The sequence below is a fragment of the Eumetopias jubatus genome, unplaced genomic scaffold (assembly GCF_037043125.1).
Source record: "Eumetopias jubatus isolate StellerSeaLion01/CBP00866 unplaced genomic scaffold, mEumJub1_p1.0 scaffold_4, whole genome shotgun sequence".
Taxonomy (NCBI): domain Eukaryota; kingdom Metazoa; phylum Chordata; class Mammalia; order Carnivora; family Otariidae; genus Eumetopias; species Eumetopias jubatus.
Window position 1 is genome coordinate 116,944,999 of NW_028274810.1, and position 21,942 is coordinate 116,966,940.

Genomic DNA, 21,942 nt, shown 5'->3' on the forward strand with positions numbered 1-21,942 from the left:
ATGGGGGTATTCAGGAATTCAGAATTTTGTGTATTAAGTTAAACATAAGAAATTGCTGATGTTCAGCTATTTTTACCTACGCAAACAGAAATTTCATGGAGTTAACTTGAAATGCTCCAGTTTTAAAAATAATATACAGCTCAAATAAGACTTGTCTATGGGACAGCTCCGGTGGCCAGGCTGTGAGCCTGCGACCCCTCCCGGCACAGCCCATGGGAATCGTCTCTCTTGGAGAAGGAAAGAAACGGGTGACCTTGGAAGCCAGCCACACAGAGCCTCAGGTTTTCCAAGAGAATTCCCATCAGCATTCACAGACTAATAATCTTACTGATGTCACTCAGGGCGATTCAATCATGTCTGAAGTCTGTGCTGGCCCTTTACATTGACCAAGTGGCCATCTTAAATAACCAGAAGCAATCTGATTATTGGGGCCAAGATCTATCATACATGTCCCTTTGTACATTTGTTACTCAAATCTTTACGCTTATTTATAGGTGCCTACATGCAAGCAATTTACAAAAATGCATAAATGTGATCATGCCCATGCTTGCAAGAACGCCATCTTTTCTCCTTCTCTGCTGACTCCCTCCTCCCTACCCCTGTTTCTCCACAGCAGCTTGACCCTGCTGATGGCCAAGACGGTGGTATACCACCCAGTGTGCACTGATTCATACCATCCCCTGTGTTCACCTAATCCTGTCCCGACACAAGCAGAATCGTATCACCATCTATGCATGTAAAAGGGTGTGTGCTTATTTGTTTTGTAAAAAGTAAATCATACAAGTGCCTTGTATCTTGTATCATATTATCATAATATATGCTGCAGCACCCTCTCCAAATCAACTGGTAGAGTTCCAAAGCATTCTGTTTAACGGCTACATAAATATTTAGGGTTGTGGCCCATTTATCCAGCCATCCACCTTGAGTCTCTCAGTCACTTTGTTCTCCGTTTTCGGCTACAGTGAGAAACAATGCAGTAGACATCCCAATACATATGTCTTCGCTCTCTGGTCTTTTTATTTCCGTGGGCTGCCTGGCCCAGGGCAGGGGGGTGAGGGGGGTTGGGTTCACCTATTTTTAATTCGAATGGCTGTTGCCAGCTTTCTTGTTTTGTTAAAAATACTGCTGTTCCTTCAGATGTCCAGCAGCTTATGAGAGTGAGGCCTCTCTCAACCTCCACCAGCCTGTGCCCCTGAAACCCCAAAGGCCCCAGCCCCGGCGTGAGCATGAGCTTTGGCAGGGGATAGGAAGAGATGGCCCAGGATTGGGCATACCCCCAGAAGCCGGCTCCCTTACCTGTTGTAGCTCTGAACCAGGTCAAAAATCATCATGTCTGTGGTGTTGACAAACTTGCACTGGACAGGCATGAACCCGCCATCTGGAGAGCACTGTGGTGGTGACTTGTCTCCCACCCCGTGGAGGAGACGGCGGTTTCTTATCTCACAGCTCCTGGGACCTAAACATTTCCAAGGAAAAAATGTCAGAGCTTAGGTACAAGTAGGTGCCTACGCTTCTGCAGTCCGGATGCAGACGTTCATCCTACACACGTGACCCAGACCCACACGGAGACAGTGTCCTACGCGGGGGACTTGCCAACGCTCGCTGCCCTCCATGCTTATGCTTCTAACAACCAGCCAGCAAATCCTGATTGTCCACCACGTGGCAATGTTAGCAGCGATAAAACCTTCCTAAACTGCTCTCAGTTTCTGTACTGAGGGCCAGGCCCCCTGCCTTTGGTCAGGGAGACCTGACGAGGTCTCGGTTCCGTGTGGAAAGCTGCGCACACCGGGGAACGTGTGGGCTGCCGGCGATCCAGAGACTTACACCGAGTCGGCCTCCCCGGCTGGCGCGTCCCGTACACCTCCATCCCTTCTGCATCCACACACCAGCACTGCTCCCGCCCCAGGTCACACTGCACAGGCGCGTAATCCCCCAAATCCTGACACTGGGGGAGGTAGGCTGCGTTCGTGCCGTTCATGTAGCCGCTCAGCAAGATCTGCTGCTTCTGTATCTGGCAGAATGACGGACCTACAGGTGCAAGGAGCAGGGTCAGACGGTGCTCCAGGGAGAGCGTCAGGCTCCCTCCCTGGAGACAGGGATGTGTCCTTCCCACCCCAGGCAGAGGGAGCGACGGGCCCACGACCCATGGATCCTCAGAGCGGGCAGAAAGCTCAGGGCCAGCGCTCCAACTGTCCAGCTTTATCCCAGGATTGCTCCCAGAGCATCCTGGTGCACCAGGTCAGGCAAGGGCGGCCTCCACTCTGGCCCATCGGTCCACCGGACCCCCCATAGCCCGGGCACTGCAGAGTGGAGGCTGGGCACTGACAGAGCTTGTCCGATCGCATTCCCGCACCCCTGCCCACACCCTCGTTGTGGAACCCTCTCTGCACCACTCTGGGCCTCCCTCCTTATCTATAGGGTCGAAACACAACCACCCTCCTTGATGCATGAGATTAGTGACCTTGACAATCACTGCCCCTGCTGAATACCTACTGTGTGCCGGGGTCTGATATGTGCCTTAAATCCTGTGAGCAGATCCTACATTCCTATAACAGACGAGGGACCACAGCTCAGTGAGGGCATGGGACCAGGCCGGAGTCATTCAGCTGGAGCGTGCTGGGAGCCAGCCTGCTCCCCAGGCTACCCAGGCTGGCCACGAACAACCCCGTGCCCCAAACAGAGCTTTTTTCCTCAAAGGAGATCTTTGGTTTCAGGCTCAAATCACCATTTAAAGATGACCAACTTCCACTGACCTTGGTTTTAGGCTTAGCTCTGACATGCTTTACAGGGGGGCTGTGTTTCTTTGACTACTCATGATAGTAAGTATTTTAACAGGGAAATTTTCACCTAAGTCTCAGATTTTAGAAACACCCGAGGCGAGAAAACACTAGGTGTGTCCGTAGCCTAATTCTGCTTCCAGAGGCCTTGGATGTCTGGCCCTGTGGCTTCCTCGGCGCCAGGCAGGTAGCCCAAAAGCGGGCCAGCTCGGCACCTGTTTGCTGAACAAATGACTTGATGGACCCACTGAATGTTCACAGCAGTCCTGCAGGAATTAGGGCTTCGTGTGCGGGACTGTTATCCCAACTGGAAGAGGAACGCCCAGCAGCCCAGAGGGAGGCCTGCTGGGTCACAGGGACCCTCCTTCCCCCAGACACCCCCCTCTTGCACTCACAGGCCACGGGCCGAGCAGGCTGCCTGCTGCCTGGCACCTCCCGGCCGTCTGCATCCACGCACCAGCAGGAGCCCCCATCATTCTGACACTGGATTGTCCTGCAGGCAGGAGAGACACACCACACGGACGGCGTTACTGGGGCCCCGAGCCGCAACCCAGCTTAGTTTTCCTCTTCCTTTTGGGTCTTCCAAGTTTTAATTTGTTTCAATTAGGGAGACATGGAGTGGAGAGGGGTGGGCGACGTAGCACCAAAGCTGGCCTTTTCCTGTCTCGCTCATCCCTGCGACATCTCAGCCCTTCATCCTCTGGCCATCCCATCTACAAAGTCTGTGGCAAACACCAGCCCTGCTGTGTGGCTGCCACACGGCTACAGCAGGGGGTAAAGGCAGTGCCCTTGTGGCCCAGGGGCCGGCGAAACATCGGTGAGGTCTGGGCGATGGGAGAGCAGAGCCGTGGGCGTGGGTTACACAGGGAGGCACATTCATGGGTTGCCCGGGGCAAGTGGTGACTGCAGGATGATCAGAGGTCCTACTAGGGGCAGAAGGAAGTCAACAGTGCTCAGGGTGAAGAGAAAAGCACAGGCAGGCCTCCTGAGGAGGACCAGGGGGGTTGGAACTGCAAGTGATGGGGAACAGCAACATGAATAAGGGCCACAAAGGTGAGCCTCCCCCCACCTCCTGTGCCACTTCTGACTCCCAGACGCCCAAGCAGGGGCCAGACCACAGGGTCTCTGCACTCTTGGGAGTGTGTAAGGTGCTGCTGGGGGCATTAAGAGCACATAGAAAATGAAGGTAGGCAGCGATATTTCACAGGGGTTTCCCAGAACGAAGTCCATGGACAGGGTTCCCCCAGTCAGGCCCACACAAACGATTCCTGTGCCGGAATGTTCTGCTGGGGAGTTGTTTAGATTCTTGCTCCATTCTATAGGGAGAGTCCAGGACGCACATTCACGTTAGGGCAGCCAAACCCCCCTTCCAGAGAGGAGCTCACGGCAGGAGACAGAAGCTCCTGGCCCAGATCGCTGGGCTCAGCAAGGCTTGGAGGTAGGGCCGCAGGCCTGAGTCCAGGCAGCTTGGGCATCCCCCGACCTCTGACTTCTCAGGAGCACCCACCGAGGACAGGAGGCACCAACGCATCAATCCCCCCACACCTTTCATTAAAGCAATTTATGCTGCAAGTTTTGGCTGGAGAAGAAGGGAAGTCCTTGGTCCTGCCTGGGACGAAGCAGGGACCGGGGCGCTCTGGGTCAGATTATCCAGTGTCCATCAGCCTAAGGAACAGACCTGGGAGGCGGGCACCCCCCAAGTGACAGTGGCCATATGTCCTGGATGCGGGCAGGGGAGAGTGAGGGCACCGCGCAGGGTCGAGGGGATGAGATAAGCTTTAAGGTCTCTTAGGGCCCCGGGAGTCCACGGGACTCAGGAAGCCTTACTGGTAGCTGCCGTCTTCTGCGCACTGAGGAACGTGGTCTGCTCCCTTCAGAAAGGCCTCCTCCCTCTGCAGCTCACAAGGACGCAGGGGCTGGGCGTCCACCTGGTATTCTGGGGAAAAGGAAGCAGCTCATCAGGGAAGAGGGTGGATGGGATTCTGGTAGCAAGGAGGGGCTCCCTAAAGCTCAGACGCTCTCCTGGGTTGTATTTCTGGTATCATCAACAATCACCTCCTAACTTGTAATTTGACAGTTATTCACACGTTTCTAAGTGTGTCCTTGGCTCTTTTAACCCCCAGCCTCTCCTGGGAAGGGAGGTCTGCATTTTACCCTTGTGTCACTAAGATGGTGACAGGAACCTGCTCAAGGTCACATAGTTGGCAAGGGCAGGATTCAAACTCAAACCTCAAGCCCCGCGTTCCCCTGAGCCTCGGTGGAGTTAGGTCTGAAAACCAGAAAGAAGGTGTTCTTGGGTTTATCAAGCCACCCCTGTGGGCAGGACACCTTCTTGGCCCAGGTCAGGAATGCAAACGAATTAGTAACTCCCACGTGTCTTCTCCACTGAGAAAGCATGTGACACGCAGGAGCTTACTCCGTTGGGAGGGAGGTGTCACTGGCTTACTTTTCCAACAAGAAAACGGAAGCTTAGACTTCTCCAAAGTCACCCAGCAAGTGGCCGAGCCACTGCTGGAACTCACGTCTATTTCACTGAACAGGTGGATTTGTCTTTTTCACTACCTGCGGGCTACTTCTCAAATGCCTCACAGGGATGGCCTCGGCCTAAGATCACTAAGGGAATAAAAAAAAAATGCCAGTGCCAAAATTCACTAAAAGGGTGGGGTGAGCCAGAATTGAATTAGGAAGGTCTGATTTCCCATCTGCTCTCCACCAATCCCTGGTTCTGTGACCTCAAGGAAATTCAGTCCACCTTTCTGAACCTCTGTCTCTTCATCTGAAATCCCTCCTTGGGACATTGTGAGGACTGAATGAGAGCCCAAATGTCCCGAGGCACTGGGGCAGAACCTGGCCGACTTTGGAGCTGCGGCCTGAGAGCTCCCTCCAGACCCTCTCCTCCATGGCCTTGGGCTCATAACTCACCGAAGATGTTGGCCGACACCGAGCAGGCTGAGCCCAGCAGACTGAAGACCCAAAAGGCCAGGGCCATTTTCATGGGCCCTTCTGGGGATGAAGGGGTGGAAGCCACTGCCCACCCCCGGCTCTGGCCAGGGAGGCTTTATAGCGCTGCCCCGTACCACCCACCCCGCCCGCGGGCACTCAGCGGAGCCGAGCCTGCCCTGTTTTCTCTGCTGGTCACAAGGGGTCCTCCACCTGCGTCTGCTCCCTCTGAGGACACTTGTGTGGCCAGTGGGGGACAAGACTCTTCTTGAGGCTCTGTGGAGCAGAACAGGGCGGGACTGGCTTTGAAATTCATCTTTAAAGTGAAGGCCAAAGCTCTACGGCGATGGGGGCAACGGGCTCACCCCTCCCCCCCGACCCCGGGGGGAAAGAGCATTTCTTCCTCCCTCCTTCCCCCTCACGTCCTTCTTCCTTCCTTCCTCGCTTCCTCTCTCCTTCTTCTCACCCCCTTTCCGCACTTCCTTCCTTCCATCAATATTTTCTAGAGCCCCCCCACCAACAGACACTATTCTAGGCAATGAGAATATGGCAGGGAACAGGCAAAGTCATTAGTATAGAATGTAAAAATCTTAGTGAGGGAAGCCAAAAACACACACACATTCCTGTTCATACTTTTTCTCCTCTCCCCTCTGTCCCAGGACTTCCGATTCCCCAACCCGGAGGCAGCAGGAACTGTACCTTCCACGCAGAGACTATAAAGCAGGATGTTTTCTCTTAGTAAAGCCAGGCTCCTTCCTTTACTCCTCTCCCTGTGTGACCATGGAAAACCCACCTCATCCTCTTGAGCACCTGCCTCCTTCTCTAAAAAACAGAAGGAATAGGAGAATAATAATGTGTACCTACTTGCTAGGGTTGCTGTAAGGGACTAAACGGGACATTGAAGAGTCTGTGCTCGAGCTAGCAGTTAATATTACTGATTCTGTCATTTTGCAAATGACACGGTGCCAGGGAGTGACAGATCCGCAGAACACCCCGCAGGGTGAGGGGCTGGTGACAGGTGTGGGCAGGGGTGCTGGGCTGGCGGGGAAGACCCTGCTGAGCATGTGGGAGGGAGGGTTGGCAAGAGTCTGGAGGGATGCTACCCCAGGGCGGGGGGGGGGGGCAGGATAGGCTGGGGATGGAGCACAGTTTGCACCCACACCAAAGATGAAGGACCCTAACTGCAGAACAGTGGGCTGTTCTACCCGGGAGAGATGCCACGAGCATTACCAGTGTTAACGCCGGTGAAGTGCTTAAAACAGCCCCCGCTTGTCACTCCCCAACATTGGTTACCTTCATCATTATTATGCTCATGATACAAAGTACAGGAAGTAAAACTCAACAGTTATTTTAACTGGCAGGGAGTGGGATTAACAATGGGTGAGAAATTCTGTTCTGTACATCCTTCCTGGGGAATCACACGTGCTCTAGGCTCTAATATCCCTAACTCCAACTGTAGCTCTAGCTTAGCCCCAGCCCCAGGCCAAGCCCCAACCCCAACCCCAGGCCCAGCCCCAGGCCCAGCCCTAGCCCCAGCCCCAACCCCAGCACCAGCTCCAGCCCCAGCCCCAAGCCCAGCCCCAAGCCCAGCACCAGCTCCAGCCCAGGCCAAGTACCAGCTCCAGCCCTGGCCCCAGTACCAGCCCCGGACCCAAGCCCAGCACCAGCCCCAGCACCGGGCCCAGCCCCAAGCCCAGCACCACCTCCAGTCCCTGGCCAAGTACTAATTCCAGCCCCAGTACCAGCCCCAGCCCCAAGCCCAGCACTAGCTCTAGCCCCAACACCAGGCCCAGTACCAGCTCCATCCCCAGGCCCAGCCCCAGCTCCAGCTCCAGCCCCAGCCCCAGCCCCAGCCCCAGCAACAGGTCCAGGCCCAGCCCCAGGCCCAGCCCCAGCTCCAGCTCCAGCCCCAGCCCCAGCACCAGCACCAGCGCCAGGTCCAGCCCCAGGCCCAGCTCCACCTCTAGCCCCAGCCCCAGCCCCAGCACCAGGCCCAGCCCCACCCAGCCCCAGCTCCAGCACCAGAACCAGCACCAGCCCCAGCCCCAGCTCCAGCACCAGGTCCAACCCCAGCTCCAGCCCCAGCACCAGCACCAGCCCCAGGCCCAGCCCCAGCACCAGCCCCAGCTCCAGCACCAGAACCAGCACCAGCCCCAGAACCAGCCCCAGCCCCAGCTCCAGCACCGGGTCCAACCCCAGCTCCAGCCCCAGCACCAGCACCAGCCCCAGGCCCAGCCCCAGCACCAGCCACCAGCCCCAGGCCCAGCCCCAGCCCCAGCACCAGCCCCAGCACCAGCACCAGCACCAGCTCCAGCCAAGCTCCAGCACCAGCACCAGCCCCAGGCTCAGCCCCAGCCCCAGCAGCAGCCCCAGCCCCAGTACCAGCCCCAGCACCAGCCCCAGCCCCAGCTCCAGCACCAGGTCCAACCCCAGCTCCAGCCCCAGCACCAGCACCAGCCCCAGCCCCAGCTCCAGCACCAGGTCCAACCCCAGCCCCAGCACCAGCACCAGCCCCAGCACCAGCACCAGCACCAGCTCCAGCCAAGCTCCAGCACCAGCACCAGCCCCAGGCTCAGCCGCAGCCCCAGCAGCAGCCCCAGCCCCTGCCCCAGCCCCAGCTCCAGCCCCAGCACCAGCACCAGGCCCAGCCCCAGCTCCAGCTCCAGCTCCAGCTCCAGCCCCAGCCCCAGCCCCAGCCCCAGTACCAGCCCCAGCCCCAGCCCCAGCCCCAGCTCCAGCACCAGCTCCAGCACCAGGTCCAACCCCAGCTCCAGCCCCAGCACCAGCCCCAGCCCCAGTTCCAGCACCAGGTCCAACCCCAGCCCCAGCCCCAGCACCAGCCCCAGCACCAGCACCAGCACCAGCTCCAGCCAAGCTCCAGCACCAGCACCAGCCCCAGGCTCAGCCGCAGCCCCAGCAGCAGCCCCAGCCCCTGCCCCAGCCCCAGCCGCAGCTCCAGCCCCAGCACCAGCCCCAGGCCCAGCCCCAGCTAACAGCTCCAGCTCCAGCTCCAGCCCCAGCCCCAGCCCCAGCCCCAGCTCCAGCCCCAGCCCCAGCTCCAGCCGCAGCCCCAGCCCCAGCTCCAGCCGCAGCCCCAGCTCCAGCCCCAGCTCCAGCCCCAGCTCCAGCCCCAGCCCCAGCCCCAGCTCCAGCCGCAGCCCCAGCTCCAGCCCCAGCTCCAGCCCCAGCACCAGGTCCAGCCCCAGCCCCAGCACCAGGTCCAGCCCCAGCCCCAGCACCAGGACCAGCCCTAGCCCCAGAACCAGCACCAGCACCAGCACTACCACCACCACCACCAGTACCAGCTCCATTCCCAGGCCCAGGCCCAGCCCCAGCTCCTGCTCCAGCCCCACCCCTAGCACCAGCCAGAATTGGTGGTTAAACTTCAAGTCCACTCTGCCCTGGTCTGCTCCACAGACATTTCAAATTCAACATGTTCCCAAACAAGCTCCTCGACACTTCTTCCAACACTGTACCTCACCATGCCTTGCTATTTCTTTAATGGCAAAGCTGAATGACATCCTAACCTCTCCACTCACCTCTCAGCAGCCTCCAAATCCTACCAGCAAGCCCTCATTCCCATGCTTTGGGCCTCATCCCTCCTCACTGCCTCGACCTCCTTGGGCACCCAGCTCTGGACTAGCCACTAGCCAGGCCCCCCACCCTGGTCCTCACCAGACTGTTCTCCAGCTGCAGGGGTGGAGGATGGACAGTCACTGAACAGGTATTCTGAGGTCAAGACCATGGGTGGCTCCTGAAGACCACCTAGCCCTGGGGTTCAAGGGCGTGGGAGGGGATTACTAATAACGGGACTTAGATTTCAGGCAAAGATGATGTGAGAAGGTGTGTAGATATTTACTGGAAAAGGAGACATGACAGGAAGAACTCCCCCACCCAACCCCCCTGACACAGGCCAAGTGACACCCTTCACTAGGGGGAACCAGCAGCCCCTCTTCCGTTCCAAGACCCCCAGGGGATGGCTGAACCTGCAGATAGCACCAAACCCTCTATGTACAGTGTTTCCCCCTATACTTACACACATCTATGAAAAAGTTTAGTTTCTGAATTAGGCATAGGAAGAGATTAACAACTAACAATAAAACAGAACAGTCGCAGCAATAGCCTGTAATAAAAATGTGGGAATGTGGTCTGTCTCTCAAAATATCTAACCATGCTGTGCTCACCCTGCTCGTGAGGATGTGGGTGACAAATGCCGATGGGATGGGATGGAGTGAGGGGGTGACGTAGCACTGTGACGCACCGTGACCCAGTGTGAGGCTGCTACTGCCCATCTGACACTGGTCAGGAGGAGGGTCGTGTCTTCTGGAAGCATGGCTGACCTGCCCACCGGAACTGAAGCCCGAGAGTGAAGGCTGGATGAGGGGCCAGCGCGAAGCCCAGCACCGGGCCATGCTGAGTCACTGCTGCTGGCCCAGCCACTGCCCCGCTCCACTAGGTCTGGTACAACCCCGGGGGCTGCAGGGGTGCCCACGGGGAGCACAGGAGAGCTGCTTCTCTCCAGCGGGTAGCAGAGCGCGGAGCTGGGGCCGGCGCCAAGCTCTTCGCCCTTCTCATCGTGACTCAGCTGCCCCCACTGTGCCGGCTGCGAGCTGGGGGACTCGCAGGGACACGCAGGCCTCTGTGGTGACACCCGCTCAGCTCTTCTCCAACCCACCCGCGCCTGGCTCACAACTGGGATGCTCAGGCAGACCCCAAATGTGAACTCAGAACCCTCCTTGCAGCTCCTCGCTCCCCTGATACTAGAGTGCCCCAAGATGTGGGGAATGGAGAGTAACCGGAATAAAGAGGAGGAAATAGCTGGAAAGCCAGTATCCTCTCCAGCTGGAGCCCAAGACCTGACTTTGACTGCCTACCTGCTTGTCCCCACCGACCTCTGTCCGACATTTTTCTTAAGCTCTTCTTTCCAGTTTATCTGTCATCTAAGACAGAAGACCCCAAGATAGGAACAGAAACAACTCCTGGAGCAGTAAGGACTGCGCAGACCATCCAGGCCAGTTTGAGCTCAACCCCCCACTCACGCCTGCGCAGGAGGGCCCCGGAGTGACCCTGGAGTGACCTATAGTTACCACTACCTCATTATAATGCTAAAATCCCCGCCCGCGGAGGAGCAGGAGCCTCATTAACATAACATGCAATGTATGGGCAGGCATGCTTCCTTAAGGCGCATGCACGACCTTATGCCCGCCCCTACATACAATGAGGAGGCTTCCCTAGCTAAATAATCACCCTAACCCTAAATAAAAGGAACCCATTTCCCCTTGCTGGGGAAGTCACATCTTTGGAGGTTATTCCCAGTGATCTCCTTATTTGCTGGAAATAGTTTCCTCTGTGTGACAACTCTACCTGGTGTCCTCTTTAACTGTAACTCACACCAAGGAGCAAACTCACATTAGTTTAGTTACAACGTCAGATGTCCCTGTTTCTGACATCCATCAGCTGCCACCCACCACAGAGACTTACTTCCCAGCCGCCTCTCCCCTAAGCCAGCCTGCTGCCATGTTGCTGGGTACCATGCTACTGCCTAGGACAGCTTCTCCCCGCCTCCCCCATACCCAGTGACTCAGTCACAGCCCTCCTGCTGGGTTGCAGAGAAACACCAGAATTCCTGAAAAACATTTTCACAGTAATTGCTCTATTCCAGCAAGCCTCGCAGAAAAGAAAAAAAAAACATCTCTAGCTCCATCCAAGCTAGCAAGGGCCAGCTGGGGACCCTAGAATTCGGTCTTGGCCAAACTGCGAGGAGGCTCCCCATGCCCCCTGCCAGGATGGGGACAGAATGCTCATGTGGGGAGTGGGAGTTTCACCCTGGCTGGGCAGTAATGAACCCCCTCCCTCTGTGGGGTCAGTGGTTCTTTTTTTTTTTTAATTTTTTATTGTTATGTTAATCATTATATATTACATCATTTGTTTTGGTGTAGTGTTCCATGATTCATTGTTTGTGGGGTCAGTGGTTCTGCACTTATGCTTCTGGTCCTGTCTTCTCACATGGGTCTAGATTCTCTGTAAGCATCCCATACAGGGGCCCATTCAAGCGATGCTTCTCCCTCACTCTTACTATGAGGTTTCCATTTGTGGCTCTAAGATGGAACTTGTCAATAGTCCCGTGATTCTAGTCCTGTCTCTTTGGAGAAATCCAACAAGAGCGCCAAGATCTGAGTACAGCCCGGTCCAAGCTTTTCAAGTCTGTTGCAATTGGGTAACAGTTAAGATCCTTCGCTTTCTCTAGTGCCTCTTTTCAAAGCAACGGCCTCTCTCATGGGGCTCCTCTTCCTGCCTCATCAGCCTGCTCTGGCCTTCAAGTTCCATGGTCTGTTTGAAATCAGGCCAGTCCACCTTCTAAGAGCTCAGCCTTTCACCCACACCATATTCTCTTGTTCTCCTATCTTCTAAAGTTTGTTTTCAATCCCCCAATGCTCCTGTGCTGATTTTATCAAAGCATACTTTTCTAATGACTGCATTTCCTCCCTGATTTCCTGGGCAAGCCTGACTCCTAGAGACAGTATTTCAAGGATGGAACTCTAAACTGCCTGTGGGTTTGTAATAATTTCACTGAATTCTTTTCTCAAACTACAAAGATAGCACATTATAATTATCTTCTCACATTCTTTTCTCTTCCACTTTTTAAAATTTATAGTAGGCCTTACAATTTTAGATTTACAGAAAAACTGAGCACAGAAAGTTCCCATATGCCTTCCTTCACACAGGTTCCCCCGTTACTAACATCTTGCATTAGTGTGGTGCATTTGTCACAATTATTGGAGCAATATTTATACATTAACTAAGTCCATAGTTTGCATTAAGTTTCATTCTTTGTGTCTTAACTTTTTTTTTTTACTTACTTTGAAATAATTTTTTAACTTATCCAGAGCTTGAAATAGTGGTACAGTTCCCTTTAATCGATTTCACTGAATGTTAACATCTTACACAATCATATTGCAATTACCAAACCAAGAAATGCTCATTGATATACTATTAACTACAGACTTCGATGAATTTCACCAGCTTTTCACTAACGTCCTTTTATTGTTCCAGGGTCCAACCCAGGATCTTACATTCCATGTACCTATAAAGGCTTCTTAGTCTCCTCCTCAGAAAATATTAAGGAATATACAAAAATTCGAGGACTAATAAGTGAGTTTAACAATGTCATGAAGATACTAAAAAATCAATTGTGCTTATAATCTAGTAATTAAAGATCTGAAAATGAAACTGAAAAAAACAATTCCATTTACCATATTAAGAATTAAATATTTAGAAGTGAATCCAACAAATAGTACAAAATCTAAACACTGAAAACTATAAAACATTGCTGAGTAAACAGTACAGAAATCCTGAACTGAAGCAGAAATAACACCATGCTCTTGGATCAAAAGACTCAAGTGTTAAGACGGTAATTGATCTGTAAATTCAGTGCAATTCCTGTCAAAATCCCAGCATGCTTTTAAAAATTAAAAAAAAAAATAATAAAAATCCTGAATTCATAAGAGCAGAGAGCAGAATGGTGGCTGCCAGGGGCTGGGGGAAATGGTGAGATGTTCAAAGGGTACACATTGTAGGTAGAAGTTCTGACAATTTAAAGTGTACTGACTGTAATTAACATACTGCATTACATACTTGAAAGTTTAGAGAATAGATCTTAAATGTTACCACCACACACAAAAAAATGATAATTATGTGAGGGGATGAAGGCATGAACTAACCTTATTGTGGCAGTCATAAGTGTATCAAACCAACATGTACACCTTACATGTGTTATCAATCAATAATGTCTCCACAAACTTGGGGGGAAAAGCCCCCCAAAAATTAAAAATTAAATTAAAACAAATCTGATCCTAAAATTTTTATCAAGAATCAACAAACCCAGGATTGTCAAGAATAGTTAAGAAAGAACATAGAGGAATTATACTGCCTGATTCCAAACCTTACTATAAAGTTGTAATAATCAAGACCGTGTGGCGTTGCTTAAAGATACATCAATGGGAAGAGAATACAGAGTACAGGTATAAATCTACATGATTACGGTCAATTGATTTTGACAAAGGCACCTAGGTAATTCAAGAGAAAATAATATTTTCAACAAATGGTGCTGGAGCAGTCAGATACCTACCTGCAAATTAAAACGAGATAGCGCTGTACACCTATTAGAACAGCTAAAATACCAAACACTAGCAAGACCAAATGCTGACAAAGATAGGGAGCAACAAGCTCTCATCCATTCAACTGCCCATAACTTTTTAGGTCTCTTTCTGGATTCTCTATTCTGTACCATCAATCTGTATCTCTCTTTGCCATCTCTACACCGTCTTAATGACTGTAGCTTTATAATAAGCCCCCTAAACAGAAATTGTCCTTTGTTCTTTTTCAAAATTGCTTAGGCTATTCTAGGTCCTTTGCATTTCCCTATGAATTCTAAATTCTAGAATCAGCTTGCTAATTGCTGTCTCAAAAAGTCTGTGGGGATTTTACTTGGAATTGCATTATACCTACTGGTCAGTTCTGGGAAAACTAACACTTAACAATATTGCATCTCCCAATCCATTATCTTGGTGTATTTTTCTATTTGTTTATCTCATCTTTATTCTAGGCATTGTTTTGTACTTTTCTGTGTACAGGTTCTGCATATATTTTTTCAGATTTACCCTTGAGTATTCATTTTTGATGCTGCTGAAAATGGTATTTAAAAAAATCCCATTTCCAATAGTTTGTTGCTAATATGTAGAAATACTAGTTCTAGTAGCATTTTGGTAGAATCCTTAGACTATTTCATATACATGGTTCTTGGAAATGTTTCTTTCTTCCTTTCCAAGTAGTAAGCCTTTTATTTTTCTTCCTTTGTTGCTCAGTGACAAATTATTGCACTAGCAGGACCTCCAGAACAATGTTGGATAGAAGTGGTGATAGTGGACGTTCTGGCCTTCTTCCTTATCTTAGGGAAGAAAGTATTCATTTATCATTACTTTAAGGGTAAGTTTCTTGGTCATTGCCTTTTATATTAATGCAATTTCCTGTCCATTCCTTTTCTGAGTTTTTAATCATGAATTCTGAAACATAAAATGCTTTTTCTTATTGAAATGAACATATTTTTATTTTGATGACATACATTTTTTAGTATTAAACCAAATCTGTATTCCTGTCGAACACTCAACTTGATCTTGATACATTATCCTTACAATGGATCACCGGATTCACGTTGCTACTATTTTGTTGAGGACTTCTGTGTCTATTCAAGAGGACCATGTATTGGTAATTTCCTTTTCTTGTGATGTCTTTTCCTGGTCTGGCATGAGGTCAAGGTTGGGTCTCCAAAAGTTAAGTGTTCCTTTCTCCTCTATTTTCTGTCAGTGTTGTGCAACATTGAGATTTCTTCCTTAAATGTTTCATAGAATTCACATTCAGGCCTGGAGTCTTGACGGAACATTTTTAATTACAAATTCAATTTGTTTAATTTATTTTTGAGTCACTTTCGGTAATCTTTTGAGGAATTCTTCTTCATGTAGGCTGTCAAATTTTATTGGCATATAATTTTTCATAATATCTTTAAAAATTGTTTGTTGGACACATGGTAATGTTCCCTCTTCCATTCTAATTTTTCATCAGTCTATGTAGGAGTTAACCAATTTTATGGGTTTGCTCAAAGAATCATTTTGGTTTATATGGTTTCCCTATTGCTTGCGCATTTAGTAGGTCATTAATTTCAGCACATATTATTTCCTTCCTTTTCTATTTTAGTTTTAATTTTTCTAGTTTTTAAATCTTAGATCAGTGATTTTGTACCGTTAATTTCCAGTTTTTTAAACTGAAGTATGATTGACAAATATTAGTTGCAGATACACGATTTGATATCTGTATATACATCTGTATATATTATGAAATGATCACAGTTGTCTAGTTAAAATTTCCAATATAAGCATTTCAATCTACAAATTTCCAATATTGCTTCAGCTGCAGCCCACAAATATTAACATGTTGTTTTTACTTTCAATTAAAAATGTCTTCTGATTCTACGTGTGACTTTTCTCTTTGACTCATGGTTATTTTACAAGTATGTTAATAATTTCCAATCATTGGGGGGGGTGGTTTCCAGATATCCAATACAGATTTCCAGTTTAATTCCATTGTCATCGGAGAACATATTATGATTTCAATTATTTTAAATGTATTGAGACCTGTTTCATAGCCTAGTATACTGTCCATGTTTCTGAGTATTCCATATGCACTTGAAAAGGAAATTTCTGTTCTCATGTTGTTGGGTGGAATGTTGTGTGTCAATTAGGTCAAACTGTTCACATTTGTTCACGTTCTATATCCTGATTTTCTACTTGTTCTATCAATTAGTGTTAAAGGAGGGTTGAAATCCTGAATTCTAATTGTAGATTTTCCCATTTTCTATTCAGTAATATTACTGTTTGCTACATGTATTTTGATATTCTAGTAAGAGGCCTATAAATACATTTTTTAATTGTAATTTAATTTTTTTATGGACAAAAGGGAGAATGATAGAGACCTGTAAGTATAAAGGCAGGCAACATTCTATTGGGAAGTGAAATGGAAAGGCAAAAAAGAGAATGTAAAAATACGTGAAAGTTCCCAACTTCAAGAAAAAGCTTGCTCCTGTATTTTGAAAATAGACGTTAAGTAGCAAAACAACTGATTCTATTACATACATTTAAAAAAATAGGTTGATTTTGATATGCCAGTATTTACAAACTGGAAATCACACCCTCTGCAATTGTTTAAATTTATGGTGAACAGTTTCAAATGGCAAAATCAAAGCTCCACGGCCCACAGCAGTGTCCTCAGCTGTGTGTAACTGTGCTGGCCTTTTCCGCCCCTCCCCCACTCTTTCATCTTCCTCACTCCAACTTCCTTGGATGATCTCTTAAACACAGTGAACATACTTAAGTTTTGTCTTCAGATCCACTTTTAGGGGTACCCAATGATACAGGTTATCAGGAGCAGATAATTTTCCAAAATCCCTATACAGAGGTCAAAAAACATTCAAAGACCATTTTTTGGTTACCGCACATACTCTATTTCCCCCGAGCCCCTCTACCTACAAATCTAATTATCTTTCCATGCTTTTGCCTCTCTGGTTCCTTGTACTCTTCGATATCACCCATCTCTGAAAAACACGTTTTTTATCTTTCTACTAGCCTATAGACTATGACCTGATTAGTTCTATATCCAGCCACATAACCTGATGGCTGGCACACGGATGACACTCTATGTGACCGCTGCATTTGATTTTCAACTTCACAATTTAATCAGAGCTTCCAGGTACTTTGCTTCATTTAAGTCTCAACACAGTTCTGTTAGGGATCATTCACATTGGATAGATGAGGAAACCCGAGCTCAGAGAGATCACTGCTGGTAATCTGCCAGAGTGAAAACGTGAGTGGCAGAATTGCAAAGCTCATGCCTGCCCCACTAAGTGCCAGGTGCAGCACTCCCTGATGTCGCTCCTCATTGTTCCTGCTGAGGAGGAACGACATCAGGGAACGCTGCACGCAGGAACAATGCAGGGTACAAGAGGAGCCCTTGGATATGGAAGAGAAATTGAAGCTTGAATAACTGCCAAGGTTTGTAGAGACACAACAAAGGAGAATCTTCCAGAAGAGGGAAATGTTAAGGAGGCAAGACATGGAAACAAGCATAGTCTATCTAACAGTGAGGCTGTACGTAAATGAATCTGAGATCCGGATGACAAAGAACTGATTTGAAACAGTGAGTCACTAGCGGTTTCAGAGAAGACAACTGAACTGACATCAGTTGAAACGCACCTCTGCTAGGAAAAGACCATGAGCTTGAACAGCACAGCGTTTGCATCTTGAACCTGCCACTTAAATCTTACTGAGGACATGTTTCTAAATGTCTCTATACTTCAGCTTCCGCATCTTGGAAAACGATCTTGTTTGACCAACTACCCACACCAGCATCAAACGGGATTCTGCAGGTAATGTACAATACTGGCACAAAGCAGGTGCTCAGGAAGCGTGAATCTTCTAGCCTGGCAAGTGACCATTTTCATGAACTACAAGGAAGGTTAAAATTTCAGGAGGCCAGTATTAACACCTCCACAACATGATGTGATAAAAAACTAGAGATGGCAAAGGGGGCAAGCAGCATGTTTTGAGCAGCCTGCACAGGTGGTGATGGGACAGATACGGGGAGACTATGAGTTTCAAGCTGGGGCTCTCAGTGTAATGTCACAGCAGAGAGTGCAGGTGGAGGAGGTCCAGGTGACTGGAGGGGATATAGGGTGCTTTTTTTTAAACATGTGGAATATGAATAAATGAGAGGAAATAAGTCAGTGAAAATAAGAGTGCTAGGAAATTATGAGAGTGACTGAATTCCTTTAAGGAAAGAGTGCATTGTCCTTAAGTTTGAGAACAGTCAGTAGGACCACACACAGGTATGAGGAAATACAAATTACATTTATCAGTACCATGCTAAGGATCCCTCCCACTAGTGCTCGTTTGGTTCTGTCTGGGTAGCAATGAAAAGTTATCTTTTCAAGAAACACCCTCTCTAGTTTATTGCTTATACTGACATATATTTGTTAAGAAAGATTAAGTGGAAAGAAACTCATCTGAAACCTCTCACAATGGACTTACTTCTCAAAAGCCAATTTATACTTTTAAACAGGGAAAGGCTCAGCTTACTTCAACCAAGTGTTGATATACTCTAAATTAAATGGGTATGTACATAAAAGTAATCTGACATAGATTTACTTTAAAAATTTAAATTAAAAAATTCAGACTTTCAATTCATATGCATAAAACCTGAGCAAAAATTTACTAATCTAAATATTAATGGAACTTCTCATTTGCTGGCTGCTAACAAACTAATCTGATTATAAGGTACTACAAGAACAATGCACATCAACCTGTGGTCACCAAGGACAGAGAACATGAGTATTACTAGGTAGAAGGGGTCTTCTGTGTATGTGACAAGAATCTAGGCAACTCCACAATTCATAGGTTAAGGATGCTATTTGCTCCACTCTGAAGAAGAAAAAAAAAAAAAAAGATACAAATTCAATGTCTGGAATCTAACCACAACAGGGAAAAGATCAGAGCCATTATTTTTTAACACAAATGAAAGATAATACAGACTTTAGGAAGTTTACGCCACACATGGAATATAGGCACTATTTTTTTTTTACTTTAATATACAAATTAAAGCAAGTACCCCAATCACCTCTACTAAAGCTTTTCATTTCCCAGTAAGATCTCTGATAAAGTTAATGTATAATAAGTAAATACACAGGACCATATCTTATGTTTGTTGATCTTTGGCACATTTGTCAAGTTGGAAAATGTCAAAAGACAATAAAAATTTCTAATGATGGTTTTGTACATTCTTTTAATCATCTTCACATCAAAATATAAGGCCGCAAAAAGGCAAGCTGAAATATTAGGATATGTGGAATAGTTTTAATAAAGAGTTTTACATACAGTACCTTACATATAGAACAGTGTGTTTGCAAATTTAAATAATATCTGAATGTACAGTGGCATGTATTCTTATCAAAGATAAATTCAAGTTTACTGTGTATCAGTTCTAAAATGCATTTACACAGATCGCTAGAACTGATAAACAGAATGAGGCATAAAATATTCAAGTGTTATATCATCAAATAGCCTCCTCTGAACAGTCTTTTTCTCCTTTTTAAAAAAGTTTCAAAACCTGTACATACATTTTTAATTTTTAAAAACTGTCTGTTAAAAGGTAACATTTCATGTTAACCACCAACTCTTATGGTCTATAGTAATAAAACTAGATATGTGCAGATATAAATATGTGTAGGATATGTACATATGTACGTTGAGTGTTTGTTTCAAACAAGCACACACACTTACGCATACCTGCGTATGGAGCATGGCGGCGGCACGCAACTCACAAGAGCACTGGCAGACAGGAGGACCTGGGCCCAAAATCCAGCAAGAGCTAACTCAGCAACTTAGTTGCCTTTGGTTTCAGAAATCTGTCCATTTGTGATCAAAGCTAAAAGTTTTGAGTGCGCATGTATTTTTTAAAAATAAAATTCATCTTCAGAAATGAAGCTTTTCCAGTATTCCACTACCAGCAGTCAAAAAATCCACAGCCACAAATTATTTTGATATTTTTGTCACTCCTCATCCCAGCTGAGGTTATTTACAATTTTTATCTGAAGGCAAACACCAAGCATACTCAGGATCAAACTGTATGCTGATGCCTGAGTCCTGAATTCAACTATATATAGGACATACATAGTCTACATGACACATCTATGTTTCTGATGGGCTGATGGCATCCGCAAGACCTGGGAGCGGAACTCCCATGACATTTAACTTTCTCTCTCCAGCAGTGTCATCATCATTTGGCACACTGACCCTTCTGCAAGCCATTCTGTTTGTAATGAGCTTAATGCCTGCAAGAAATTCCAATTATCTGGCATTTTTAAAAATATATAATCATAATGAAGTCAGAATTCCACAATTGTTTTTCCTCAGAAGTGAGGCTTCCACTGTCAGTTTTCTGATTAAGAACATTCATCACCTAAGAAACAGCTCATGATCTCATGAAAGTTTAAATACTCTAAACTTCAGTGCAGCTGGATCAACTGCAGTGAAGACAGTTCGTAGAGCAACCTTATAGAACTCTCCAGAATTTCCTTGCCTCTACAATTTTGCTTTTGGCCAAATGCTGGTTTATTACATGGATCTTTCTACTAAAAATTATATAAACACACCATATTCCTTTCTACACGTATCTCGAGCTTCATGTAAAGCAACTACTGAAAAATCCTGCCAACTCAATTTCCTTGGTATAAATTATATTCAACTTCATTGATCCCTGGCATATAACACATTAGCATGTAGCTTGCTCATAATCTTTGTCTAATATTAGCTTCCTTGAGAAAGGTTGTTCTTCCTTTTCCTTTCCAAGGTGCCATCCTATTGATGTCACAAATCAGTAAATGACCAAACATCACTACACTTTTTTAACTATCCACTCAGCAGTCATGTGGATAATAAAGATTATCAACTGAGGAGACCCACATTCTTTTCCTTAGGTTTTCACTGTTGTCATACAGAGCAAAGAGTTGCTATTTGTTGTACTTTGCCCACGTCAATCAGGAGCTGTTTGAGATGGCGTTTCAGTTGAGGCAGTCTTGCAAGAGGGTCAGGCGGCTCCAGCTCTCCTGTGAAATCGAGCCAGCTTTCCAGAACTGAAAGAGAGAAGAGAACAAACAAATTGAAATGGCAACTGGAAGAAGTCATAACATGGCATAACTGGAAGGCTGGACAAGGATGGAGACAGAGTTCACGTTCCTTTCTCTAGAAGGCCATAAATATACTCAAGCCATTTCGGAGAGGCTTTAGCATCCTTTATATTATATCTTACCCCACAAGAGCTCTAGTCCTTCTTGGTAACTTCTGTTCTTATTTTAGGTACTTTTTTCCCTTTGCAGGCATAAACTAATTTCATTTTGAGTATCTCCTTCTACTCTCTTCTGGAATAGGGAACAGTTTCCTGTGCCTGCTGAAGCTGTCTTATTATTTTAGACTTAAATCATCTCTACTTCATTTTAAATAAAACTTAGCTATTCTAACCATTCTTTTTTTAAATCAGGAAGTTCTTTTTAACAAAGGAAAGGAGGTGGCAATTTCTTAGCTTCCTTTTCAGTCCCACTATTTTATCATTACTTTAAAAAAAATGTAAGCATATTAGAAGTCTAGGCAGAATGCAATTAGTTACTCCACTTTTTATTAATAATAAGGGATAGCGTCAAGTTGCATTTTTTTCCCATCAAAAATCTACTCAAAACATTAAAGTAACAAAAAGCTAGCTTAAACTAAATGGAAGTTGCTTTTGAACTCAGTTTCCATTTCCTCTTTTCTCAGGGAAAAACAAAGCAGTAGGAGCTCTAACTTACTGTGGGGTGAAATTAAAAAAAAGGGGGGGAATACAATCTTATGTATGAGGTTAGAAAAAAACCCCACTGGATTAGGAATCAGGTAATCTTACTCTATTTTCTCAACTATAAAATGGGGATAATCTTTCCTGTCCACTCCTCAGGGCCCTGTCTGATAAAAATGAAAAATATCAAAGAAAACCATTTGAAAATGTGTGTGCAAACTTAAGGTTTATCTACTTGAGCTTGTGGGAGTTTCTTCTTGTTGTTAATTTCACTTCCTACTGACCACAGTGAGAGCAA

General features: G+C 47.2%; 2 protein-coding genes across 12 annotated transcripts in view; both read right to left on the reverse strand.

Moving 5' to 3' along the window:
• Positions 1-4,252, reverse strand: part of TG (thyroglobulin) — a 241,234-nt gene extending 236,982 nt beyond the window's left edge. Inside the window, exons 1-5 of the mRNA XM_088022877.1 lie at positions 4,163-4,252; positions 3,513-3,601; positions 3,173-3,270; positions 1,825-2,028; positions 1,297-1,456 (exon numbers count right to left, since the gene is read on the reverse strand). Coding sequence (XP_087879003.1) covers positions 1,297-1,456; positions 1,825-2,028; positions 3,173-3,270; positions 3,513-3,601; positions 4,163-4,252 — 641 coding nt within the window. The remainder of the gene's footprint in view (positions 1-1,296; positions 1,457-1,824; positions 2,029-3,172; positions 3,271-3,512; positions 3,602-4,162) is intronic.
• A 14,628-nt stretch (positions 4,253-18,880) lies between these two features.
• Positions 18,881-21,942, reverse strand: part of PHF20L1 (PHD finger protein 20 like 1) — a 73,167-nt gene continuing 70,105 nt past the window's right edge. For all 11 annotated transcript variants that reach the window (XM_028105554.2, XM_028105561.2, XM_088022750.1 and 8 more), the window contains one exon: positions 18,881-20,952. In XM_028105554.2, coding sequence (XP_027961355.1) covers positions 20,810-20,952 — 143 coding nt within the window. In that variant the 3' untranslated portion in view covers positions 18,881-20,809. The remainder of the gene's footprint in view (positions 20,953-21,942) is intronic.